Source organism: Anopheles coluzzii, chromosome X, assembly GCF_943734685.1.
Source record: "Anopheles coluzzii chromosome X, AcolN3, whole genome shotgun sequence".
Lineage (NCBI taxonomy): Eukaryota > Metazoa > Arthropoda > Insecta > Diptera > Culicidae > Anopheles > Anopheles coluzzii.
This window is the reverse complement of record NC_064669.1, coordinates 6825884-6853253: the sequence shown is the minus strand read 5'-3', so window position 1 is coordinate 6853253 and position 27370 is coordinate 6825884. Positions and strand designations below refer to the sequence as shown.

Genomic DNA, 27370 nt, shown 5'->3' with positions numbered 1-27370 from the left:
CCCTCTTCCCTAGTTGCTGTTGCCTCCTATACAACGCCTGCCAAGCGACATTACACTGTTTTGCCCTGAAACGGATAGTGGCCCCGCAAATGGGCCCGAAGCAGTAAAAAAGCGAATCCTTGCACACCCGGTAAAGTCGTTTGAGTTAGCGTGTATATTTACAAACGAATAAAGGGATCGACATCAGTATGCTCGCTAAACAGGGAGGGAAGGGGGTACAGAGCCAGACAACTCGTCAAACTGGGCAGGACAGCACGGTGCACAGCGCACGCGGCAAACGCGAATTTAAGCTTCAGCAGCGATGCCAGTGGCAACCGCCTGCCGGTGGCCAAGAAGGTTGTTTTTTTGTTACGTTGCTCGCCGTTTGCTGTTTGTGCCATTCCGCACAGTGCCGGACAGTGCTGGGGGGGGGAGGAGGATTGCATTTACTTCTTGGGCGTTTCCGCGGCGGTACGCTGCTGCAGCAGCTGGATGCGGTGCAGATTGACGCAGTCGGTGAACTGCTGCACCTCCTCGGCACAGCGCAGCGTCTCGTTCGGGTTTTGCCGGTAGCACGCGATCACCTTCGCCTTCAGGTCCTGGCACGGGGGCAGCTGCTGCTGGACGGCGGTCGTTGCGAACCGCTTCTTCACATCCGCCACCTGGTACGGGAGTACGACGAGAGAACAGCATATGAAACCACCATCTCGCGCGGGTTTAACGCCCCTCATCTCTTACCGCATCGCTGTACTCCTTTTCCAGCACCTGGTTCGTCTTGGCGAGGTTGGCCTCAAGCGCCTTCAGCCGCTGCGTCCAGTAGACGTCGTTCTCGCGCAGCTCCCGCTCCTTCTCCTGCAGCACCTGCATCGAGGTCAGGGGCAGCTCGCCCTGGTACACCACGGACGGTGGCGGTAGCGGGTTCGGGTAGGAGCTGGGCCCACGACCGGCCGGCGCGCCGCTATCACCACCACCACCCTGCTGCTGCTGCGGGGAGTCCGACCCGTTCCGACCTGCCGGGGTTGATTGGTGCAAAAAGAATCAAATTGAGACGGGCTGCGCATCGCTCACTCCACCACCTTCCAGCCCGGCGGCATGACAGTGCGACAGTTGCTAACGGTTGCATAACCGGCGGGAGGGATTTAACGATTGATGGCGCGGCACGGCCATCGAAACGCCCCACTGCGGCGGCCGCACCGGAGAGGCTCGGGTTCGGTACTAACAGCTGCCCGCCCACCCGCTTGCCTGCCTATCTGCCTCGAAAGCCATGCACTTTTTGCGTGTGGGGATCGATCCGCCAGGTGTGCTCTCTCTCTCTCGCTCGCTCACGGGGCGATTGCAGCAGGAATGCAAATGCCGTACTCACCTTGCGCCTTCGACGGGAGGCCACTCTTGAGCCGCTGCACCACGTCGTCGGAGATGTCGATGAGGCCGGCGGGTGAGTCGTTGTTCACGACCAGCGTACGCGGATTGCTGGATGCGGCCCCCATCGCGTGCGGGCACCTATTCGTAACTCGGAAAAGCAGAACCCGTGTGCACGCGTGTGTGTGTGTGCGATGGCCGTTCGACGTTTGCCGTGTCTGTTGTTTCTTTTCCTTCCCTTGTCGTCGGTCTTTTCCCTTTTCTTTTCACTGCGCTAGAATTTTCAACCCCGAGCCTTTGTTTTGACAGCTGTCACGGACCGGGAGCACCCAAGGAGCAAAACCGCGCGACAGCCGGCGGACAATCGCGATGTGAACGCAATGGAAGCAAAACAAGCAACAAAGTGAAAAAAAAATAAATTTACAGCTAGAAATCAAGGTGTATTTATTGAGGAGGTGAATTATTAGCGCGTTTGCCGGGCGCCATCATTGAGTATTGTTATGTCAAATCGCATACAATTTTCTATATCCCCCTCCAGCCCTTCCCGATTTTTATACCGGAGCCCCCAGTATTGTTATGTCAAGTCGTGAAATGTCAATTTGCTCTGGAGCACTTCACCTCCTAATATCCATACACCTTGCTAGAAATCTACATGGTTTCAAAATTCCATACATGATACAGGTCGAAGCATCCCCGAGGTATTGGCGTATGGAAGTAAGTAAAAGAAATCTTGGTTTGACAGCTACCCAGTCCAGTTCGTTTGTTTACATTTTGTATGAGATGCCGCATCCAATTAAAAATATTCGGATTTTTACTAAGGGCGGTGGCAACGCTCGTCGGATGCGATTTTATCGGACGAGATTTATATGGGATTTGACAGATAACGTCGGAGGTGCGATTTCGTCGACCGACGTTATCTGTCAAATCCCATATAAAAATTTGACAGGCCGTCCGATAAAATCGCATGCGAAAAAGCGTTGCCACCGCCCTAAAAGCCTTTTGAAAGCATCGTTTTTTGGTTGTATTACGACTAAAGTAATTATTTATTTTGTCAAGCACCGAAAAAGCACTTAAAATCTTGTAACATTATGAAGAAACTAGAGCAACAAGCAACGACAGTCCAATCTGAGCAAAATCCTTCCATTTTTGGCAAATTGCGGCTGGAAGAACTTGTTTGAAAACATTTTTGACTCTATGAAACTAATAAACTCGAATAGAACACCATATTATGGCCGGGTGGCAACGCTTTTTCGCATGCGATTTTGTCGGGCGGCCTGTCAAAATTTTATATGGAATTTGACAGATAACGTCAAATGATGAAATCATTGCGATTCGTTCGATCCAATCGCATGCGATAAAGCGTTCCCTGCCCGTATTTTTTTTAAATGCCTTCTAATCGCCTTGTAATCGCCGGCTAATTGAACGCGATTAGCAGTGCATTTAGTAGTAATTAAATGCTTTTGAAATATTTCCGTGAAAAATTTCATTTTGGATTTGAAATTAAAATTTGTAGCTGCCAAAATAAAACCTTACAAGCGGTTTCAACACTGCACTGTTGTAGTGATGAGCACAGATGAGTGTGAGATTCGATAGCCCGATTTACGTGTTATGTTCTCTTGCATTAAGCTCTGAGATATTTCACTTCATTAAAGATGTTCTGCATTATTCAATTGTTAAATACAAACCCGTTGAAAGGTGTTAAAATATCAAGCTCATTGCGATAGCTCTAATAAAAGGTGAAATGAGATACATATTTCACCTGTTCCGATAATTAAAGCTGAACGTAGGGAAATTATTAAGTTTTTTAAAAGTTGTTATTTTAATTTTGATTCTCAATTATTTTTGTTTATGCTAATTATAGCAAGAAATTTACAGATTGCAGTTATTCAATCTTCACTCTTTGAGCTTCCGCCGCCAAGTGTCTCAGGCATGTTTTATTGGTGGCTTATTACTTTCTGATACTGATGCTCCTGATTTACTCTCGTCCATCTCGTTGTATGTTCCCTCTCGTTCCCTTCGTCCTCGTGATCCTCTGTCAATTGAAACACGTCATACTCTCTATACTTTCAATGATCCTATTCTATCCTGTTTCAGGTTGTTTAACCACTTTTACTATCTCTTTGATTTCGACTCCTCTCTCAACTCTTTCCGTAACCGTATTTTTTCTTCTAATTCTCTTTAATTATTCTTCTAAGTTTCATTAAGTTTTGATAGTCTCTACGCTCTACCTTTGTTTTTTTTCTTTAATTTTTTTGCTAGGTCTAGACTAGTTTAGTTAGGCTTAGTTTTTCATGAATTATTTTGTTTATTTGTTAGGGTTTATTTAGTTTTAAGTCTGCCTTATTTAGCCTTGATGGCGGATATTGTATTAATAAATGAAATGAAATGAAATGAAATGAAATGAAATTTATACATAAATAATCAATAAAAGGAAAAAAAAACCGGTCAAAAAAAAATATCAGGATTTTAGCACAAGCTTTCTCGGTTCGGAACCAAAAGCGTTGTCACTGCTTTATTTGGCAGTTACATCAGCGAGGGTTCAAAACCGGTATATACACAAGCTAAGATGGGGACAATCTATTTGTTCTGATTGAATCAAAAACTTGAAAGATTTCGAAGAGAACCCGTTACAGCCGTGAAAGTTTCGGTTGAAGTCTATATTCGTCTTCTAAGGCGATGCTTTCAAAGCCGTTTAATGCTGGTAGGAATATTTCCGCACATTCCACCACAATCGACATGAAGTTGCTTTTCACTTGTACGTAACATTCCGCTGTATTTTGATTCTATTAAATATTTTCATATTAAAAGCTGGTGACTCAAAACTCGCTCGCTGCTCACAGTGTTTAAAATTCACGGCGGTTCAAAGAATGATTTTATTCTGAATACAAATCTACATATTGCTATAAAATTCATAAATAAATAATTTTGAAATATTTCCAGGCTTCAGAGCGCACTTCACAGTTTTGACGCAAATCTTGAGCGGCGCTTCCACTGTGCAGCCACAACTGACCGCTTAACTGTCAAACTGTCAAACAGGCGAACGTTAATTGCCTTGAATTACGCGCGGCTACCACCTTTGGCCGATGTGATACACATTGGTAGGGCTGCTTCGTTTTTGTTTACCTATGCCTGTACCGGTAACCGGAATCCGGATTGCTGGAGTCACTAGTGCTGAAACATAGCGAAAGAAAAGTGGTGCAAAAAACCCCCAATAAACGATCTCAAATCCTTATCAACGTACAGCAGGGACGGCAGCTTTCGCATTCTGGTTGTTGTTGTTTTTTTCCGCGCAAACCCCGGTGCTTTTGCTTGTGCCTGTGTTTGGTTATGTTTCCCCCAGTGCCACCGCCGTCGACGCCGTCGGTTCGCTAAGGTTGCAAATCTGGAAGATAAAGGGGAAAAGATGATTACCGCCACGGAACCGTTGGTAGGAACACGGGGGGCATCCCTCGCTGCCTCACCGCCGAACACTACACTCAACCGTTTACTCACCATCCACACCCACACAGGAATACTTTCCACGAGGCCGTCTGGTGGTGGAAAATCATCCGGGGCCGAACGCGGACGAGGAGCTGCCGGTGGCCGGCCAGCACCCGGTCGACCTGTTGCTGCTGCAGCGCCTGCAAAACGTGAACATCTCGCTCGACGAGCGGGAACCGGCCGAGTTCTATCGGCTGCGCGAGCTGCCCCTCGGCCGACCTACCACGGCGACCGCGAGCCGCGATGTGACGCCGCCGTACGTTTGCACCGAGGAGGAGCTGTACGTGTGCGGCCCGACCGCCGTGTGGACGCGCTGCATCAGCAACGAGCCGGACGGGCTGCCGCAGAAAACGTTCACCTGCGACACGCCGATCCGGTTCGCGTTCTTCTGCCCGCGCCGGTTCGTCCGGCCCGACACGGCATCGCCGAGCGCGCCCGACCCGCAGGAGAGCGCCATCTGTCTGATCGAGAAGGACACGCTGCACGTGTTTCTGGACGGGGGCGACACGTACAAGGCGATGCTGCAGTGCCCGGTGTCGGCGGTGTGGATGATGCCGGACGGCATCCTGCTCGAGCAGCAGACCGACAGCACGCAGACGACGACGGCGGCGGCGGCGGCGGCGGCGTGGAGCGAATCCGTCCCGTGGCCCCGCCTCTTCACGCTCACCTTCCCGCTGGAGGAGATGAAGCCGGTGCTGCTGCTGACCGGGCTGAACTATGGCTTCCTGCATCAGCCCGACTATCGGGTGGTGTTTACGAGCGAGCAGGTCGCACTGGTGCTGCTGTATGTGGAGCCGAGCGGCAAGCACGTCATCTACAAGCTGCGGCTAACCGAGGAGGAAGATCTGCCCGAGACGCGGTACGCACCGTTCGCGCCCGACACGGCCGACTCGGAGGCCAGCTACGCCCATCAGCAGACCGGTGACGCCAGCGGGCTGTACCACGGTTCGGTCGCTGGCACTAGCACTATCGGCGGGGGCCTTGCCGGCGCCTCCAAGCTCGGTGCCAGCGCATCCGTCTCGTCCCGGTTCGGGTCGTTCCAGCTGCCGAACAATCCGTTCTCCGAGCAGGCGTCCCGGCTCGCCGAAGACGTCCTGTCCGGGCTGGACCGGCAGGGTCTCGCGCCGGAGCAGCAGGAACCGCGCAGCGAACCGCTCGCACCCCAGTACTGCCTCGAGCATGTGTGGACCGTCGGTGGCAACGGTGCCGGTGGACCGGGTGGCAATCCTCCCGGCTCGACGTGGAGGTAAGGCTTTAAGGTTTTGCGACGGTGCATTACGGGGGAGGTTGTAATGGGTTATTTACACTTTCTCAAGGGGTTTTAAACGTATTGTTTGCCATTTTTGCCATTTTTGCCATTTTTGGAAATTTGCGTCTGTAAATATTAAACAGAATCGGTGAATCGGTACGCTTCCTTGCAAAAGGACTGCTAATGGGTGTGAACGGTTTGGTGGAACACTTTTTCATATGAACTAGTGATGGGAACAATTAAGTTTTCGTCGGAATCAATGCCAGCTAGCTCCGAAGTTTTATGGAATCGATTCCGGATAGTAGGTTCAGAATCAGTTTCCGGAATCGGTTCCGAAATTGGTTCCGAAATCGGTTCCCGAATTGGAATCGGCTCCAGAATTGGCAACGTAATCATAATCGGTTCTAGAATCGGAATCGGTTCCGGATTCGACATCGGCTCCGGAATCGGAATTGGCTCTGAAGTTCTCATGGAGATTTCCGGAATGAATTCTCTTCTGAAACTTCTTATTTCAATTCAAGAACTGCATCTCATTCCAGAGCTAATTTCACTTCTGGAGTCAGTTCTGATTCCGTTACCGAACCGTTTATTCCGTTTTGTACGATTTTTTTCAATTGTTTGATTTTTGTTTAACGTAGCCTCAGTGAATATTAGCTTATATTGGTATATTGTAGCTAGTGGTACTAATTTGCTATGTGCAGTCAGTGGCGACTTAAGTGGTAAGCTAAGTAAGCAATTGCGGAAGGGCCCCGTGTATCTTTAGTCCAGCATGCATACGCACCTACGTCAAACTGATTCAGCTTTCCATTGGTGAATTTTTAACTATGCAGCAACGGCCTACCGCATTTATAATCAAGCTCAAAGCGTCGTACAGTTTTACCCTGGCTATGCTATCATATGCGGCTTTGAAGTCAATGAAGAGATGGTATGTGCCGTGTCCGTATTCAGCCATCTTCTCTAAAATCTGCCGCATGGTGAAGATCTGATCAGTGGTTGATTTTCCGTTTCGGAATTCTCTTTGATAGTTTCCGGCTATCTCTTCGACGTACGGGACAAGCATATTTTATAGGCGGTATTCAACGCCGTAATAACGCTCTCGATGTTGCAGTCCAACCTGTCTCCCTTATTGTATATGGGGTAGATGATGCCGAGATTCCAATCCCAAGTAACAATTTGATGTATTTCGTGTTCTAGTCCGGCACCTTAATTCTTGACCGACCGATAGCTTTTTATGTTTCGTCGATGCTAGGTGGCAATAGCATGACTCTGCTAGTGAAGCCTCCACCTGTTCGTTAAACTGGTGATTGAGTAATTCATCAAAATAGTAAGCACATCGCGAGAGGACCTCTGGGTGGTTACTAACCAGATCTCCATCCTTGTTGCGACACTAGGTACAACCTCCGAACCGACTCCGGAAGACAGGTCCGCCCAGCATTATCCAGAGTCATTCGAAATTGTCTGGAGCCATCCGGAGTCGCCCGGAGTCGGAATCGTTCTGAGTTGCCAGGAGTCGTCTGGAGTTGCCAGGAGACGTCTGGAGTTGCCAGGAGTCGTCTGGTGTTGCCAGGAGTCGTCCCGAGTCGTCCGAAGTCGCCCGGAGTCGGAATCGTTCTGAGTTGCCAGGAGTCGTTTGGAGTTGCCAGGAGTCGTCCCGAGTCGTCCGAAGTCGCCCGGAGTCGGAATCGTTCTGAGTTGCCAGGAGTCGTCCGAAGTCGCCCGGAGTCGGAATCGTTCTGAGTTGCCAGGAGTCGTCCCGAGTCGTCCGAAGTCGCTCGGAGTCGGAATCGTTCTGAATTGCCAGGAGTCGTCCGAAGTCGCCCGGAGTCGGAATCGTTCTGAGTTGCAAGGAGTCGTTTGGAGTTGCCAGGAGTCGTCCCGAGTCGTCCGAAGTCGCCCGGAGTCGGAATCGTTCTGAGTTGCCAGGAGTCGTTTGGAGTTGCCAGGAGTCGTCTGGAGTTGCCAGGAGTCGTCCCGAGTCGTCCGAAGTCGCCCGGAGTCGGAATCATTCTGAGTTGCCAGGAGTCGTCTGGAGTCGTCCGAAGTCGCCCGGAAACAGTGTCGTGTGAAGTCGCCCGGAATCGTCCGGAGTCGCCTGGTGTCGATCGGAATCGTCCAGAGTCGTTCGGAGTCGTTCGGAGTCGTCCGGAGTTGTAGTCATTTGTAGTTGTCCAGATCGATCGGAGTCACCTGAGGCAATGTGCTTGTGATCAGGCATTCCATTTCGTTGGGTTTGTGTTTTTTTGTCTTTCACTATGCGCGTGCATTTCCTATAGAGGCCTTCGTTTCGGAAGCCGACTCCAACTGACTCCGACTCGGGACTTTTGCCAATTTTACTCATCACTAGCACAGATTACAGACCACGATAGTTAGAAGCTACTGAACGAACCCTTTTTTTATACACAGGACATATCCACACAGATTTCCAGATGGTTTCCGGAACACATCCTTCCTTGAAGGATCTGCAGAAAAGCCGCTGCAAAAGTGGAACGAAGACACATGACGGTATACCGTTCGGACCTGGGGAAAACGATGATTTCAGTTTACGAAGTGCAACATTTACCTTATCCTCAGTGTATCTCGAATGTAGGGTTATGGTGGATGGTGAATAAAAAAATGTCCTCTTGGTAAATTAACAAAAATAGATTAATATTGTTCTGTTTGCCGCATCAATTAATTGACTTTTGTCCAATTGTTTGTGATTTCTTTTTACCAATTATTGCAAAACTGTTGGGAAGATGGATGATATCATTCAAATATGTTTGCGAAACCGTAAAATAAACAATGGGAAATTCCTGTTTGTGCACACTTTACCTTACAATTTTGATACATTTTGCGGGTACAAATTAAATCTAAACCACAAAACGTTTTATCAATCTCTTTCTCTCTCTTTCTCTCTTGCCAGCGCTACCGACGGCGAAATGGCGACCGGCGCCTTCCTGCATACCGATCTCGTCGGCAACACGTACATCTGCTTCCTGCAGGCCCGGGCCTTCCGGCTCACGCTGGTCCAGTACAGCCCGACCGCGCTGAACGTGCTCGGCATCAGCACGCTGCCGGCCCGCTCCGCCGTATCCCTCGAGCAGGTCAACCTGATCGTGCTGCTCGACCCGACCGGCCGGCTGGTGCTGTACAGTGGCTGCATCGCCGTCGGCAAGCTGCACCTGAACGGGCTGCCGAGCAGCAGCTGCTTCCGCGCGCACGTCACCGGCGCGGCCAGCGGTCCAGTGGCGGCGCCGCCACCACCGCCAACCCGGCCCCCTTTCGTGCCGAATCGTCCCAGCGCACTCAGTAGCAGCAGCAAGCCGGACACGGCTACCAGCACCGGGCAGGAGGGTTTCCCGCGCCGCAGCACGCTCCTGCCGAACGTGTCGCCCGGGCACGGGAAGTTCGAGGAGGAGCTGCACCTGCTCTCCCCGGTGCGGCCCGCCCCGCTGGCGGGCACGTGCCCCTCGGGCAGCAAGTACGTGCTGCGCACCGACCACAGCCCGATCGTGGCGCTGCGCGACGCGACCGGCTCGCGCTTCACGCTCGTGTTCGGCAACGAGCGGCTCGTCCGGCTGTCGCTGGCTCCGCTTGCCGAGTCGCACCTGGTGCGGAGCTGCCTGGCCGTGCTGCGGCACGCCCTCCCGACCACCACCATGCACGAGCTGCTCATCCACTGGTACAGTACGCGCAACGTGCCCGGCTCGCACGCCGGCCTCAGTGCGCACCAGGAGTGGGACCTGTTTCGCACGCTGCTCTTCACGATGATGGGCCGGCCGGTGGGCCCGCCCGCCGCGGACGATCGGGCGGCCGACGCAACGGGCCAGCCGGCCGGCTCGGGCAGCTGCCCGTGCGCCGAGGAGCCGAAGAAGCGGCGCCGCGGGGACGCCACCCACGGCCAGCCGGCCGACTGGGAGTTTCTGGTGCGGCACGCGACGGACCGGCCGGCCGAGGGTGTGGCGGAGCAGCCCGGCGGCCGCCGGCCGTACCAGCGGCGCGAGCTGAACAGCCTCTACCCGCACATTCCCGACTTCCTGCAGATGCTGCACCTGCTGTACGAGGACTTCAAGCTGAACGTGTGCCGGGCGGACGAGCTACGTCGGCTCGCCGACTTCCTCTACTGTCTCGCGGCGGACGCCCAGCTCGCCGTGTACCAGCTGCACTATCTGGTCGACTTTCCCGAGCTGTTCGATCGGTACCGGCGGCACGGCAGCTGCCTGATCGAGGAGCCGGCCCTGTTCGGCCGGCTGGGCGAATCGCTCGCCCTGCCGCCGGCCATCTTTCGCTACCTGGAGCGGCTGCTGGCGGAAGGGTGCAAGGGTGCGGACGCCCCGTTCCCGCACCGGCCCGGCATCAACGATCTCAGCTACGACATGCTGACGCTCGTCGCGTACATCTACCGCGTGCCGAGCGCGCAGCGCTGGGTGCGCCAGCATCTCGCGTCGGTCCTTTCGGAGGAGTTTTTCACCCGGCAGCGCACCCGCCCCCTTGCACTGCAGGCGACGAACCACGCGGGCAGCCAAACGGCAACCGCCGCGTTCGAGCGGACGGGCGACACCGTGCTGGCGTTTCTGGTCGAGCGCGGCTACACCCGGGACCAGCTGGAGCAGCTGCCGATCGCGCTGCGCTACCTCGTGCTGAACTACCTCGAGGGCTGCCGGCAGTACCTGTCGCACGGGCTGCAGGCCGTCTACTACGAGCTGCTGCTGCGGCCGGAGCTGCGCGCCCACGGGCTGGCGAGCGGGCTGCCCGATTGGGTGCCGGACCTGCGGGCGCCCGAGCCCACCGAGCGGGCCAACCGACGGGCGGCGACGCCCCAGTACGACGAGATCGCCAGCTGGCAGCACGAGATGAGCGAAATCGAGGTGGTCGGGGCGGGATCGGCTGGGCCGACCGGCGGCACCACTGCTGCCGGGATCGCGTCGACCGGCAGCGGCACGTCGGCCGCCCCGAAGGAGGACGGGCTGCGGCCGGGCCAGCCCACCCAGGACGAGGACGGCATGGGCGGGATGGACGGGGAGGTGTTGCAGCTGCGCTTTCCGGACGATCGGCGCATCGAGGACGTGCGCAGCTTCCTGAACAGTGCCGCCCGCATCCAGATCAATCTGCCCCAGTCGGCGACCACGCCCGACCACGAGTTCCTGGAGGAGCAGGAGCGCCGGCTGTACATGCTCTGCCTGCGCACGATGGCGCTGCCGGTCGGGCGGGGCATGCTGACCGTCTGCTCGAGCCGGCCGAGCGAGACGGAAACGGTGCGCGTGCCGCGCCTCTGCCTGTCCGGGCGGGACGTCACGCGCGGCACCACGATCGAGATCCAGCAGATCGAAGTGCCGGCCAACATGAGCCTGTGGCCCGCGTTTCACAACGGCGTCGCGGCCGGGCTGCGCATTTACCCCGACACGCCCCACCTCACCTCTACCTGGATCACGAACAATCGGCAGGGCGGAGGGAGAAGCACGCTGCTGCCGGCCGGCACGGACACCTCCACCGAGCACGGCGGGTTCCTGATGGCCCTGGGGCTGACCGGGCACCTGCGCAAGCTGTCGCTGTACAGCATCTTCGACTACATGCTGCGCTCGGACGAGATGGTGCGGCTCGGGCTGATGGTGGGGCTGTCCGCGGCGTACCGCGGCACCTCCGACCTCACCATCACCCGGCTGCTGGCGGTGCACGTCGAGGCACTGCTGCCCCCGACCGCGGTCGAGCTGGACATCTCGCAGAACCTGCAGGTGGCGGCCCTGTTCGGCGTCGGCCTGCTCTACCAGGGCACGGCCAAGCGGCACATGGTCGAGGTGCTGCTGCAGGAGATTGGCCGCCCGCCCGGCCCGGAGATGGAGAACTACGTCGAGCGGGAGTCGTACGCGCTGACGGCCGGGCTCGCCCTCGGCCTGGTGACGCTCGGGCTCGGCGACTGCTCCTCGTCGCTGCACGATCTCGCCCTGCCCGACACGCTCTACTACTACATGAACGGGGGCAACCGGCGGCTGATGGTCGGTGCGCAGAAGGAAAAGTACCGGCTGCCCTCGTTCCAGATCAAGGAGGGCCCGACGGTGAACGTGGACGTGACGGCGCCGGGCGCCACGCTCGCCCTCGGCCTGATGTACTTCGCCACCGGGAACGAGCCGATCGCGCGGCTGCTCGAGCCACCGAACACGCTGTACATACTGCAGCATCTGCGGCCCGACCTGCTGCAGCTGCGCACCGTCGCCCGGCACCTCATCCACTGGCATCGGATCGAGCCGACGTGCGGCTGGGTGGAGCAGCAGCTGCCCGACCTGCTACGGCAAAACATTTCCCTCACGTGCGATGCTCCACAGCAGCAGCAGCAGCAGCAGCAGCAGCCGCAGGACGACACAATGGGCACTGCGGAGACGGCGGAGGAGTCGGACGCTCCCGGTGATGGTGGCGGCGCTGGTGGACCCGCCTTCTCCCACCGGCTGTCCAAGTTCGAGCAGGTGCTGTACAGCCAGGCGTACTGTAGCGTGGTGTGCGGGAGTGCGGTCGCGATCGGGCTGCGGTACGCCGGCACCGCCAGCGAGACGGCCGTCGAGACGCTCGACCACTACCTGCAGTACTTCATCGAGCAGGGCGTCCGGCTGCAGAAGGGCTCGGCCGAACCGCCCACCAGCCTGGCCCGGCTCGTCGGCAGCCAGGTGATCGAGAACTGCACGATAATGCTGCTGCTCGCCCTCTCGCTCGTGCTGGCCGGCACGGGCAGTCTGCGCGTGCTGCGCCCCATCCGCATGCTGCGGTCGCGCATCGGCTTCCAGCACGTGACGTACGGCTCGCACATGGCGGTGCATATGGCGCTTGGGTTTCTGTTTTTGGGCGCCGGCCGGTTCACGCTGTCCCGGTCGCCCGAGGCGATAGCGGCCCTCGTCTGCGCGATCTTCCCGAAGTTCCCCACGTACAGCAACGACAACCGGTACCATCTGCAGGCGTTCCGGCACCTGTACGTGCTCGCGATCGAGCCGCGCATCTTTCTGCCGCGCAGCATCGACACCGGGCGGCTCAGCCTGTGCCGCATCCGGTACGCGGCGGTCGGGCGGGAGCACCAGCCGGTCGAGCAGTTTGCGCCGTGCCTGCTGCCCGAGCTCGGCACGCTCGCCTGGCTCGAGGTGTGCGATGAAAACTTCTGGCACTTCCGGTTCGACCGGCACCACAACTGGCAGATACTGGAGTGAGTAGGGGCGTGGGAGGGTAGGAGCTGTTGAACTCGGAGCCGATTCTGATGCTGTTATCGATTCCAATTCCGTAGCCGAATCCAGAGGTGATTCCGGAGTTGACTTCAGAGATGATTTTGGAGTCGATTCAGAATCGTCTGCGGGATTGGAATCGATCACAGAATCACAATTATCTCCGGTAACGGAATCAGGATTGTCTCCAGAAATGAAATCAGCTTCGCAATGCGAATCCATTCTTGAATTGAAATGAGAAGTTACAGAAGCGAAATCAATTCCTGAGCCGATTTCAGAACCAATTCCGATTCCCGATCCAATTCTGATTTCGGAACCAATTCCGAATCCGGAGCCAATCCGATTCAGAAGCCGATTTCGATTCCGGAACCTATTCTGGAGCTAGTTTTCGAGCCGATTCCTATTCGGGAGTCGATTCCGGAACCGATTCTGGAGTCGATTCCAGAGCCAATTACGGAACCAATTCTGATGCTGGAGCTGAATCCGGGTTGGACTTCGGAGTCGATTCCGGAGTTGACTTCGAAATCAGAAGCGGCTACGGAATCAGAATCAACCTGCGAATCGCAATTATCTCCGGTAACGGAATCAGGATTGACTCCAGAAATGAAATTAGCTCCGGAATAAGAATTAGAACTTGAATTGAAATAAGAAGTTTCACGAACTAAATCCGTCCGGGAATCTCCATCAGGAATGGAACGTTTACAAGTAAATCTTGATTCTTTACGGGTATCAATACGTAGCCTATTCTTATGGAGGTGCCGAAACCGACTTCGATTTCGATTCTGATAACGGAGCTAATTCCGGAACAGATTCCAATTCCGGAGCCGATTCCGAATCCGGAGCCGATTCCCAATCCGGAACCGATTCTGATTTCGGAGCCAATTCCGATTCCGCAACCAATTCCGAAACCGATTCCAATTACGGAGCCGATTCCGAATCCGAAGCCGATTTTCATTTCGGTATCAATTCCGATTCCGGAGCTAGTTCCGGAGCCAATTCCGAAATCGATTCCGGACCTACTATCCGTAATCGATTCCGGAAACTGATTCCGTACCTACTATCCGGAATCGATACCAGTAAACTTCGGAGCTAGCCGAAATCGATTCCAACGAAAGCTCCATTTTTCCCATCACTACTCGCGTGCCTAATCGTTTTTCCTTCTTTCCGTCATCAATAATCGCAGGAGCATCTTCAAGAGGAACGAGCGGGTGGACGTGAAGCAGCGCACCGGTTGCCTCACCTACCAGGAAGATCCGACCCGGCTCATCACGAGCCAGATGAATGCGTTCAGCCAGCCGAACCACAGCCGGTGGCACTTCGAGCCGCTCAACCTGCTGCAGCTGGTCGACCAGCCGGACGTGATCAACACGACGCGCACGCTGCTGCTGCAGCCGGACCGGCCCGCCCTCCGGTGGCCGATCGAGCCGGCCGGCCACAGCGACGAGCTGCGCCACAGCGTGCTGCTGTACGCGCGCCTAGTCGCGGACAGTGTGATGGGCGACCGGCTGCACGGGCTGCCGATCTTGCTCGGGCTGACACAGGTACGGCCACCGAAAAGTGAGGCGCAAAGCTGTTCTTCCCTATTAATATTGCTTTTTTTTTCCTTTGCACAACCAGATATTGCAGGACGATAAGCGCCGCACGAACAAATCGCTCGACGCCTGGCAGCTGCGGCTGCTCCGGGCGGCACTGGAGAAGCAGGCCTGGCCGCACCGGGCACCGGACGCCCGCTGCCTGGTGGTCAGCAATCTGCTGCAGTCGCTGCTGAAGCGCATCTGGCAGCGGTGCGACGAGCAGCGGGCCCGCTATCGCACCGTCATCCGGCAGTACTTGCAGCTGGGTGACGACGACGACGGCCACGCTGGCCAGCCGCAGCAGGAGCAGGAACGCCGCGGTGTCGATCCGGAGCGGCGCCGGGAGCAGCTGCGCGTGCTGGTCAAGCTGATCGTGCTGTACGAGCTGCCGTACGACCGGTTGCTGCAGGGCGGGCTGGAATAGCAGTTATCAGCAGCAGTTAGCACTGAGTGAGCTTTTTTTTTGAAACGGTATATTTAGGGCTGTTTTGTGTAGGAGTGTAGGCGCATACTGTAGCACAGTAAGAGATGGAGATTTGAGAAAAAAAGAAAGACAGAGAGAACGACAGATTAAACGGCCATGTAGCGTTAGAATCTCATGGTGTAATACGTCTCCTTTGAAAGGATTTTCAAACGGCACAGCTTTTTGCCAGTTGACAGCACAGGTCATTCCTTTAACACACAAACACACATGCGATAGGTAGGTTTAATAAGCGTCGCCGCAATCAACACCGCTGCACGTGTTTTGGCTGTTTGCTTGAGTTGAGGTTTAACGCTAAATTTTTCATTTCCATTCTGATGGTTTAAATTTAAACGGTTATCGGTATGTTCCCGTTTAAATTTTGCTGCGCCTACCACATGCCTCCCCGCATATGGGCCAGCCAAATGAGGGGGGAAAATAATTTACTTTTTTTCAATTGTTTATGTAATTATAATACAAGTAACTAAAATATTCAAACTAAACGGATTTTTTTTGTAGAAAAGGATTTGAAACATTTGAACAGAAGGAATTGCTGTCACGTATGCGAGATAAGCAAAATAAACAATTCAAATTGAGCGTTATTTCATAAAAGACTGAAAACGTGCATTGAAATCGTCGACAGCGTCCTTCGTTTGTGCGAAAGAAAATATTCTCCCGTACACACACACCTCAACTTTGAGCCACGGTATGGTGCGGCTAATTTTTTGCTGCTTTTTTATCTCCCGATTTTTGATTGTTTTTTTCTTGTGGTGTGGTTGAACAAATTTCAAGCAAAAAACAACGGTCAACGCGTTAGCTAATCGGGACACGACCCCTGCCATGCTTAAATCGGGATGATCGGTCAGAACGCGAACCGAGCGAGACGGAAAAAGGGCACCGTAAAGTGCCAAACAAAGAGCGATACAAAGATCACATTCGAATGGGGAGAAAACAAATATCGACCGATCGTGTGATCGCGAGAGCAAGTGTGACCTACGCAAAGGGAATTGACAGGACGGGAAGCTGTGTACCTTTCTCTATCTCTCTTTCACCCTCTCATGAGAACGAGCCCGCTCATCCCCAATAGAGATGTGCTTACGGTCACATTCGGTTCATTCCGCTGGTATGCAACTAATTCGTATAGAATTAATTATAAATTCTCACATTAAATGGACGATGCGGTTCCTTTGCGATCATTACACCAAATAGAATAAGTTACGGTTTCGGTATAAAATAATGTAAAGTTTGACCGAAAGGTCTGCAAGTGTTAACATATTGGAAAAATTATCCCTGTTAGATTCGTGTTTTATGGAAATATTATGAGAACTTTTGCATGAAATGGCAAATTCTAAACACGAACTTTCACCTAAATTTCACAACGAGTGCTCAAAAGAAGATATAAATAACAAAATTGTGAATTCTCGATTGTTCTGAAATGATATTTGAGCACATGATTCGTATGGATATAAAGTTTGTCTGAAATCGTCCGTGTAGACGGAAGACAGAACAGAGATAGAATAAAAATTTCTAAGCAATACTATAAGAAATAAAAGGCTCAGAACACAGAACTATTTTTACTGCAGTTTAGTAAAATTTAACAGATTTTTTATAGCTGTAAATTCAATAAGCAATAGCTCGTTTACTAAAATCATAGTAAAAGCATTCTGTTATTACTGATGGTTCAGTAAAACGTGAAAGTAAAAAGTGATTTCTTTCAAATTGAGGTTTTTATTGATGCGCTGAGATAACCGGTGTCACTGTTAATGTTCGTCCATGTTTTATATTGTTCCTGCAGTTTTTAAACTTCATTTGGCAGCTACAAGTTTTGATGGTTCAGTAAGCGCTCAAAGACACCACGAAATTCCAGCAAGCAGAGTGAATTTTTGCAAATATTTCTGTCAATAGTCAATTTCTTCAAATTAATCCCACAAGGCAAAATTTCTTCTGCCATTTTATTGGGGTGCTTGTAAGCACCTACCAAATTCACCTCTTAACTGTATATCACGAGGAAGTTTGCATATCATTATGGTTAGTTCTGCTGCTCTTACTGACAGGTCGATTATGACAGCATTAATTGCTGCATTTTGAGTCATTTGTTTTACTCATATCCTATGCCACAGTTCATTGTTAATGGATGTTGATGATTTTCAATAAAACTGTGTATTATTAGAATGCATTCAATAAATTGTTTTACTGATCATCATTAAAAATGAACGCTGTAAATCAGTTAAACATACTATTACTGAACCGTTTCAGTAAAAAAAATACTTTACTAAAGAAGGAAGAGAAAATTTGCTGTGTAGCTCTTTTTATTGTCTCTATTAAATCAACAACATATTGAGCATACAAAATGGTATCGATTCGTTGTATTGAACTAATTGTATCAAAAGAACCTAAGAACTGATTATCGAAGTAACAGATAAAACCCCTTCACAGATGTTCCCATAGTGTAAGGAAGAATGAACGAGTCGCAGTAGTTCGCAGAGCGACAACCGTGTTCATTCACGCGCACGCTCACCGGCTTTGCCCACCACTATACGACCAGTGCGCACGGCAGAACGCTCTCGCTCTCGGGCACGCGTTCTTGCGCTTCGACAGCGGCACGATCGGGCTCAATCTACAGTGAGGGCTCGCCGTTGCCGGACGTGCATGGTGCGTGCGCGTGTATGTGTGCCCGGGAACGTAAGCAAGCGAAAGTCGTGTGTGCGCGCGCGTTTCGGCAAATTCCTGCAAAAAAAAAAAAAACACACACACACAAGCGTGACAGTTTGCGCACAGTTCTACCGAGCGCGTGCGCCCGTTTGTGTGTATTTCGGCGAAAGCAAAGGTGTTGGTGTGCACTATTAGCTGATGGCAGACGAACGACCGTTACTTTGCCAAAACACGTGAACACAGGTGCAGGTGCGTTTATGTGTGTTTGTCTGTGTTGGTTTGTGTGAGTGTGTGGGATTGTTTGTTCTAAGTAGAGGATGGGCGGACGGAAAATCGATAGCGCAGCCGAAGGTGAGACACAGGCCGGGCGGAGATATTTTTGTGATCGAATTTCCTGATCAAGACGAGCGTTGTGTTTGTGCGTGTGTTTGTGTGTGTGTGTGTTGATAGAGTTCTTGAATGTATGTCTCTCTCTCTCTCTCTTTCTCCATGTATGTTCAGTTGTTGCCGACACACGTGGTTTGCCGTGTTCTTTCACTACCGGGTTGTCAACACGCAACAACAACACTTCACACCATTAGAATCACGTTCAACCTTTTCCTGCTTTGGGTTCTATTCGTTGTTTTGCTTAGTTGGCAAAACAAAAAATGAGCTTATCTTTTCCCCAAAATGACAGTAAAAGAGCTAAAAACTAGAAAAGTAAGCATGCCAGGCGGGATAGTTGGACCTGTTTACCTTCTGCTATGCTTTTTCTCTTCCGTCACTTGTCAGTCGCTTTCGCCAACTAAAGCAAAGTGTGTTCCGTGTCAGGCGCGCTTGACTCAATCCGGCCAAGCAGGCGCATGAAGGAGCCAACCGGCATCCCGGCACAACAGTTTTTTTTTGCACCACAAAAGCTTGAAGCTTCATTTTTGTGCGTTCATGATTCAGGCGGGGTAGAAAGAGCAGAATCGTGCGCGGCGGAAATGGCGGAGCGGATGGGGAGCAGGGGGGGGGGAAAGGTGAACGTATTTTTTCCCTCTTGGAACAGCTAGAATTTCGCGTAAACGAGTGAGTAAGTAAGAAAGCGATAAGACAAAAGATAACACACAATACACGCAAACGGGCGCGCGCGCATTGAGTCCGAGAATCTGGCTCGATTTTTATTTTATTTTTTTAATTTGCTCGCCGCCCCGGCAAAAAAAAACATTCTTTTCTCATTCAGGTTCTCTCGCACACTCTGGTGGTGGTGGTGGTGGTGGGGCAAGCTTGGTGTGATTAAAGGGGAATGGGAAGATGGGGCACAATGGACATGGTATAGTTTTTTTTTGTTTTTTTTTCCGACATTTTGCCTGCTAATGTCTGTATGCAAATCGATTTGGGATTCTCATTATTCCCATTATTTGGGAATGAATCTCTAGCTTAAGGGGCTTAAATATTTTTCTCACTTAGAAAATTATTCGTTAGAAGATAAAAAGAAGAATTCCATTTTTGACGTATTTAAAAATTACGAGAAAAATCGTTCTCCGACAATGGGGCCCTTCACGATTCTAGTCAGTTTTGTTGTAAGGAGTTTGACAGTTGGAGGCTGAAATCATGTAAACACTCCATACAATACCACTCAAAAAACTAGCCTGCAATTTTCAGTCTAATTCTATCTTTGAGGCTACAATAATCTAGATTCGAGTACATGCTCGAAGAATGACAAAACATGGTGGTGTTTACATGTATCCCAAGGTGCATTAAATATATCTTGTGATGGAATCTAGAATCAAAGTGTATGTAGTCCAGGTGGTCTCATAGCATGTTTTTTATAACCAAATTTGAACATCACTTTTTGACAGAACGGGTGAAAACTATTGCTCAAATAAGCTTTCTGGAGTCTTGGCGAATACACAAAGCACTCTTAATATCTTCATTCAGAAGCAGAAGCAAAATAAAAATCTGCCTTCTAAATACATACACCATGGGATAAGCCCACCTGTATATTATACCCACTTAGATAGCTGCTTGAAAACTGCTATACAATCGAAAGAGCTGACAGGCTGCAATTTCAGCCTACCAACTTAAAACGGAATGGACCCCAATGTTGTAATGGTGTAGTCTGTCGCATTTCAGCTAAATTAGTAGTTTTAATGTTTGTGTTTTTTATTCTCAGCTATCTTAAAAAAATCCAAAATCATTTTAAACAAGTCTATACAGGCTCCCTTACAAACATTCTAATTAAGGTTAAAATAATATTTTGAATTGATCAATTTCAAAACAAAAAAGTCAAAACGATCATCTTTTGCAAATGAAAAAAAAATCAGTTCTACCCACAGAACGGAAAGTATTGAATGTTCTATTTTGTAGCTTGTAATTAGGTCGAAATACGTCTTCATGCATTACTGTGAACGGTAGAATCTTATTACAATTATCAGCTAAACCTTTGAGTGCTCTTTCGTATGACCAATGGATTGTTTTCTAACATGCATCCTACAAACGGCGATCGGCAAGGTCGCATGCGGATTTGCGTTTTAGTGGCTCTCTAACCTTCATATACTTCATAGAACTTTCGTACAATTTTACATCTTGGTTTATCAATTAAGTAAAAATAAATTGTTGAACATTTTTGGGATAAATGCTTTAATTTTACTTTTACAACATTCAAACCCAACAATAATCAAATTTGTACAGTTTGCCAATTTGATACATGCATTTCTGTGCAAGTTTAGTCGTTGACATTATGCTTAAATGGTTTCTTTTCCTTTGAATTTGAGACACCAGTTTGAAGAACCAGTAAAATCAAATCTGTTTCCTTTGTTTCAAACCTCTTTCCTTTTCCTTGTGCTAATTCATTGGCAATATTATTTGATTTTCCTAGTTATCATCATATTGTGTGGATATCCATGAATCAGACTGTCTTTGTGTTTAATCAAATTTGTTGTCTAAAGTGTCATCAAAACGAAACGTGTGTAACGACCCCTTTAATGCGATTTTAATCATTTTGGACCTAAAAAGGAGTTTCTACACGCATCCGGTTATAGTTTATACGGTACATTTTAACTTTTTTTTTTTCGATGTATTAAAATCTTTACAAACAAAAAAGTTCTCGGTTATGATTTAGTAAACCATTTTAATTTTCCTTTTTGCGTTCTCCCATCTCGTTTGATGCTCCGGGTGTGTGCCGTTTTGCAGTGTAAGGCAGCGCTCTAGCAGCAATCGAACAAGACATCGAACATGAAAAATATATGGGATTTGACATGTTCGATTTGATAAACAACAAATCGAACATGTCAAATCCCATACATTTTTCATGTTCGATGTCTTGTTCGATTGCTGCTAGAGCGCCGGGTAAGTCATTCTACCACAAAATAGTCAGCGCGTTCGCCGGCGTGTGGCTGCGGTCGCATTTTGGCCCCAGCATCCCTTGGCAAAAGTAAATCCAATATCAACACGCCGCCCCGACCAATCGTGCCCGGGAGTAAAACTGTGTGCGCGCCGCACTGACGCAGCCCTCTCGCTCTCGCACACTTCTCTCGCCGCGGCGTTCACCACCACCAAACATTCCTCTGGAAGCGAGAACCGTGCGAGCGGGACAGATTCGCAGTCCGCCACTCTCGCGCACCTTTTCTCTCGCTCTCACCGGTGTGCTGTCGTGCGATCAACGGCACTGCTGCCGCCGCCGCGCCGACAGATCCAGACGATCTTTGGACTCCCAGTCGGGCCATTCCTTTTGCATGCCCCGCCTCTCCCCACCCTTTTGTGCTAACTGTTGTACGTGTGTGTGTGTGTGTGCACATATAGTTTAATTTGTGCTCGCGCGGTGTGTGGAGCGTGTGTGCAGCAGCAACCCCCGCGTAGACACAGGCTTTGCACGTTGTGTGGCGCTAGTAGAGAACGCTGCCAAAAAGGCAAACAAATCGCTGCCGCCTGTCGTCCACCCAGCCTCCCCCGTGTCGGGCTAAGCCGTCAGCGCAGCATTTTTTCGGCAACGGACACACACACACACACATGAATTAGCTTTCCCTTTGTGTTGTCTGCCGCGGGTCGATAAGTCGAGAATCACCTTTCGGACGGTGCGAGAACGGCCGACAAAGGCGGCCGGCAGCAACCAACCGGTAGGAGTGGCAGTATTAGTAGTACTAGTAGACGCAAGAATACAGTCCGCCACAGCCCTGTGTGTGTGTGTGTGCGTAGGGTGTCGGTGTATCTTCCGAATGTGTGTTGTTTGAATTAGTTTTTTTTGCGAACGCGAACGGGCTTCACTTAATTCCGAGCCCCGGAGCGAGCACAGAGCCTTGCACGGCAGAGATGCTGTATCACTCTGTTTGTGTGTGTGTGTGTGTGCACACGAAGGTGTGCTGGCAATAACAAGAGATTAGCAACTGTATGTTTGTGTGTGTGTGTGTGGTTCCATATTGCCCGATCGCAATGTTTCATAATTTGATAATGTTCTCTTTTCACGCATTTTTGGCTTATTTGGGATTTAGGATTCTAAGCTGGCAAGGGTAGAAAGTACGTGTGCAATAACGAGGAAAGTGGATGTGCGTGTGTGTGTGTGTGAGTGCGTGCAGTGAACAATCCAGCAGTGAACAAGTGAAGCTAGAAGAAAGGAAGAAGAAAGAAAAGCAAGAAAGAAAGAAACAAAGGGGGGGGAAAAGATTCGTAACAAGTGTCGCTCAGCTTCTGTCGTGGCTTCCACATTACACATATCACGGCGACAACGGTGTGCGAGATAGTAAACAAACGTCATCACCATCATCTTCAACCTGTGCGCTGCCTCCCCCCGGCAGCTTCCCAACTCCCATCCCGGGAGGATGGAGGCGACGAGCATCGATCAACGCCGAGGCAGCGTGTCGCTCGATTCGGCAGTGCATCTAGCAATTAGCATCAATCAATAAGTTGCCATTACATGCACACACACACACTCGCACGCAAACACGCGGTAGCGCAACGAGCGGAGAGTTGGCGGCAGCTGCTAGCCTGCGTGTCAAATTCGTGACCCCGCTGCTCTCCTGTACCATTTGTTGGACGTGAGCAGTGCCGGCGACAAACCGTATTTGGTAAGTTTGACTCTTCCTTGACATTCCTAGTTGTTTTCTCTCTCTCTCTAACGTCTTGGGAACCTTCGATCGGCTTAGCATGTTGGGAAAGAGCATCTTCTCCAGCAATCCTTTTGTATCTGTAATCGATGCGCGACCACCTTGCCGTTGCTCCGTTACTGCAGTGGCAAAAGCAAGTTGAGGCTTCATCCCAAATTTAGTTCTGGTATAGAGAAGGTCCTGATGCTCCACCAAGGTGCTGGAATGCTAATTCCTGAAGCTCCAAAGTATTTTCTGCTGCTTATCTTTTAAATGCAGCAGATTAAGTTTTTTTTCAGGTTAGAATTGGTGAGATCTCAGATGCATTGAAAGCGTTCCAAGTTATCCGTTGTGAGTGGCGTCATATCCTCAGCGTTTATTGTGACGTAATTATATATATATACAGAGTTTACATAACTCTGAAGCTGGTAACTATAACTAAACTTCGCATCCCGATGTCTCCAACTGGGTTTAGCTTCTTGGTGCAATCCTTGATGCATCTCCATACCTAGACTTAGACTTAGCGACGTCTCATCAAGATCTGACCCTCGCTGATGTGAATATCATTACTAGATTTGAAGATTGAGTCAATGCCCTATGACGCGCTGACTTATTTGTTGCATTCTAATGTCTCCAATTTTTGGGCAGGAGGTTTTTTTCCTTGTCGCTAATAGACTGATGGATCAATCTTGAGTCAAATCGTGTGTGTGTGTGTGTGAGTAGAGATCCTGACATACAGACATGTCAGATGATCTTCAAAATTCTCAATATCTGTCGAACTCTAAAGCCTAAAGTAAATCTTCTTTCTGACTAGGATCTGTACTCTGCAGTCCTTTGGATTTGGCTCAGAAATGTCTAGTAGGCAGTCTTATGTCTTCATCAATCATAATAGATGTCAATTCCAATCTAAAGATGTATCACCCAGAAGATCCAGTGAGTGGCAGAGAGATCTGGAGAATAGTACATCTATTGTAGTGCACTTCCCAAAATCCTTCGGAGCTCGTGTACTGTACCTCCCAACCTATGACCTTTATCTTTATAGGAGAAAACTATTGCCAACGATTGTCCAAGAATTGGAGCAAAGTCATGTCACAAGCACCCACACGCCTCTGGCTCATATTTACTCATGAAGGGATTGCTTCAAGGTGTGCTTCGGTGTCAGCGCATTTACGCGCGTGTCAAAAATTCGCCACCATGAGGACGGGGGTTCGACACCAACACACACGGGTGTGCACGGGCGAGAGGTGTGAACTCATATATTTATAGCGAAAGATCGCACCTCTAGCTTGTACCCCCTCTTCTCCTACATGCATCTGGGTTGGTGCTGTGCCGGTGTGGCAGCATCTGGTTGCTGTTTTGATGCATTCGTGCTCTAGGTTTTCCACGTCGGGGTTTTGCTGCCTTTTCCTATAAATTGCACCCGACGATGCACCCACGTGTGTGTGTGTATGCGGGGTTGTTTTGCTCCATTGCTTCAACCCTGCGCGACTGTGTCCCAGCAGCAGCAGCAGCAGCAGCAGTCGAATGTGCGTAAAACCACGGCGCGACCGAAACGTGCGCAATTGATGAGCCGAGCGCGTTTGTTATGTTGTGTTTACTTCTGCCGGCACGATGGGGCTCTGTGTGTGTGTGTGTGTGTGCCGTTTTTTTGATCGATGTTTATGCCCAACGCGCCCCTCCCCAGCCTCTCAGGCACAGGACGGCGGCTGCCGGCGATGGGAAGAATAATTGTTTCTGCTTTCTGCGCCGGGCCGGGTTCGCCTTTACCCTCTAATCCGCTCGCACAACACAATTTCGGTTCGATCGCGCGGATGCGGTCGCCCTCTTGTTGTTTGTGTGCAGAAAGCATCAGAAGAGCGCAAAAGGGAAGGTTTCAGGATTAGCGAGAGACAGACAGCAAGAGCGAGAGAGAGGGAGAGAGAGAGGGAGATTGTGGCATCAGCGGTTTACGAGTTTTCTGCGAAACACTTTCCGCGATCGCGGGAGGAGAGCGCGTCTCCGCCCCGGGGTGTGGCTGACGCGTGACGGAAAGTGCGGTCTAAGAATACTGGCACGACTAGGGTTAGGGTTTGGTAGCGAAAGTGTGACGGTAGCAAGAAAAAAACAAGAAACGCAAACTGTTGTTTCATTACCAAGAAGTAATTACCAAAGTTTGGCGAAACCAGCCGTAGGCACCTCAACAGTATTTGGACATGCCCAGACTCAGCCTGAGTTCACGTAAATTAGTCATCAGAGGGGGTTTTTCACCCGCCAACTAACCTGGGATGTGATGTCTGCGCGCTAGAATATATCTCCGAGAGGACATCAAAGAGGTCTCTCGCACAGGTTCTGAGCTCACCGCACAGCGACGCAACCTTGGCGAGAGGGCAGCGAAGCATCTCAGAATCCATCGGGTTTATTTTTTTGTTGTTGTTCCTCGTCCGTCCGTTGCTTCTGCGGCATTGTAGAGTTTCTTCCGATCGCAATCGCTCCTCCCGCGAGCGGCGCGTTTTCGCTTCTCGCACGTGAGCTCATTAGGGAGTCGTTTGATGTCGCGCACTCCACCACCACACATTCGGAAGTTGTTGGTAGGGCGGGGCGGCTGGCATACAGTCACGCTCGCCCGCCGCTCCGGCGTGGGAATGGAGTCACGTAGGGGGAGAAGGCGGTAGGGAGGACTCAACTGCACAAGTGCATCATCATCATCGGTTAACCGCTGAGTTTAATAGCCGCTTTTAGAGGCCACTAAACACACAGACACACGCACGTGAACTGCGTGCCGTTGGTTTCGTTTTTTTTTTTTGTAATGACGGTAAGAGATAGAGAGAGGAAGAGGAGAGCTTGGCGCGACGAGAGAGAGAGAGAGTAGAAGAGTCTGCCGGGGGATGTATGAAAGCGCATTAGGTTCATCCGCGCCAAACCTCCCCGGCGTCACTGCGTGCGCTGCGTGTAGACGGCCGTCCCAGTCTGGTTGAAGAAATCCTCCTCCCCGCTCCTAACTCCTAACGCCGTAGATGCATGTCTGGAGATCACGCCCCGTGTCACCCTTTTTTCGAGTGGGGATGGTGGAATCGTAACGATCGCGCCGCGCCGCTAATCTGTCGTATAGGGGGAAGGAGGCATGCGCCGTCGGACGGATTCCTGAGGGAAAAGATTGGAGCAAGCTGAAATATTGTAATCCGTTTCGAGAGTGGAAGCCGTGGTAGCAAAAGAAAAGAGCAGAAGGCTCTTAATGAGCTAGAAGTTTGGTGGAGCTCCCTGACCGGTAGAAACCATTTATCAAAATCTGAGAATAGGTCTTGTACGGCGATTGATCGACTTAAAGTCGTATCCGATCGTTGTCAAAAACCAAGTTGAGCAAGTCTTTTTTTTTGGGAAACAGAAGTGAGATCCCAAACCCATTATGGCGAGCTTATGACTATGATCGGTTGTTGAAGACAAAGTCTAAGGATCTGCAGCCAATACCGCGAATTCCTTTGGCTTGCAAACGGACACTTGGAGTCCTTAGACTTTTGCTGGATTCGAGCCTGAAGAGCTCTTGTCGGTCGTAGGAATTGTATGAATTGAAATGAACGGAGTCGGCTGACGGGTGTTGTAATTCACGTGTCCTGGACTAAATAGTTAGATACGGGAAATCTTCAGAAATTTCTATGATTTTTCTCAAATTGAAGTAATGATGGATTCTAACTGTTGCAAGATGGAAGCGTCAATCCTGAAGTAGTTGTATACCTATGCCTAACGACTAGCTCTAGCTGCAATTACTGTGTAGGACAATTCTTCCGGGAGTTGTAAGATGTCCATAAAAGCAAAGTCCGTAAAACCGAACAACCTCAAGAGCTCTTGACGAACGTAGGCATTGTATGAATTGAAATGAACGAAGTCGGCTGACGGGTGATGTAATTTACATGTCCTGGCCTAACAGTTCAATCGGGAAATCTACAGGATCTGTAGGATATCTTGAAATGAAACAATGTTGGGTTTTGATTTCCGAATGATGATAGTCTGAAGTGGTGCTAGATCCAATGTCTAGCTCTAGTTTTAATTACTATGTAGATCTATTCTTCCGAGAGTTGCAAGATATTCATAGAAACAAAGCTCGAAAGACCTGACAGTCTGAAGAGCTCTTGTTGAACGTAGGAATTGAAATGAACGGAATCGGCTAACGAGTGATGTAATTCACATCTCCTGGACTAAACAGTTCAATCAGGAAATCTATAGGATCTGTAGGATATCTTGAAATAATACAATGTTGGGTTTTGATTTCCGAATGATGATAGTCTGAAATGGTGCTAGATCCAATATTTAGCTCTAATTTTAATTACTATGTAGATCTATTCTTCCGAGAGTTGTAAGATATTGATATAAACAAAGCTCGAAAGACCTGACAGTCTGAAGAGCTCTTGGTGAACGTAGGAATT

The 27370-nt window shown here is 50.5% G+C and overlaps 3 protein-coding genes across 7 annotated transcripts in view; 2 read left to right on the top strand and 1 right to left on the bottom strand.

Moving 5' to 3' along the window:
- Positions 1-131: 131 nt before the first annotated feature.
- On the bottom strand, positions 132-1619 carry LOC120954679 (uncharacterized). Its single transcript, XM_040374815.2, has 3 exons — positions 1343-1619; positions 718-989; positions 132-641 (listed from the first exon to the last, which is right to left on the bottom strand). Exons 1-3 carry the CDS (start codon positions 1464-1466, stop codon positions 426-428), a joined length of 612 nt encoding a protein of 203 aa, XP_040230749.2. The 5' UTR covers positions 1467-1619; the 3' UTR covers positions 132-425.
- Positions 1620-4312: 2693 nt separating this feature from the next.
- Positions 4313-15891, top strand: LOC120955265 (anaphase-promoting complex subunit 1). The gene is made up of 5 exons (XM_040375978.2): positions 4313-4765; positions 4848-6064; positions 8970-13229; positions 14429-14786; positions 14863-15891. The coding sequence occupies exons 1-5, from the start codon at positions 4742-4744 to the stop codon at positions 15241-15243; spliced, it is 6240 nt and encodes a 2079-aa protein (XP_040231912.2). The 5' UTR covers positions 4313-4741; the 3' UTR covers positions 15244-15891.
- A 1952-nt stretch (positions 15892-17843) lies between these two features.
- The window catches only part of LOC120950802 (alpha-protein kinase 1-like), a 39521-nt gene continuing 29994 nt past the window's right edge, over positions 17844-27370 (top strand). The window contains exons 1-2 of one of the 5 annotated variants that reach the window (XM_040369155.2): positions 17844-17961; positions 22383-22955. The gene's annotated coding sequence lies outside the window, so the exon portion shown is untranslated. Of the gene's footprint in view, positions 18283-22382; positions 22956-27370 lie in introns of all 5 variants that reach the window. The other 4 variants (XM_040369145.2, XM_040369131.2, XM_040369138.2 and 1 more) reach the window with 4 other exon arrangements.

Coding starts and splice junctions, on each gene's coding strand:
- LOC120954679 (XM_040374815.2), bottom strand. CDS start 1,466: ATGGGGGCCGCATCCAGCAATCCGCGTACGCTGGTCGTGAACAACGAC. Junction 990..1,342: donor CCTCCCGTCGAAGGCGCAAG/GTGAGTACGGCA, acceptor CAACCCCGGCAG/GTCGGAACGGGTCGGACTCC. Junction 642..717: donor AAAAGGAGTACAGCGATGCG/GTAAGAGATGAG, acceptor CTCCCGTACCAG/GTGGCGGATGTGAAGAAGCG.
- LOC120955265 (XM_040375978.2), top strand. CDS start 4,742: ATGATTACCGCCACGGAACCGTTG. Junction 6,065..8,969: donor CCTCCCGGCTCGACGTGGAG/GTAAGGCTTTAA, acceptor CTCTCTTGCCAG/CGCTACCGACGGCGAAATGG. Junction 13,230..14,428: donor CACAACTGGCAGATACTGGA/GTGAGTAGGGGC, acceptor CAATAATCGCAG/GAGCATCTTCAAGAGGAACG.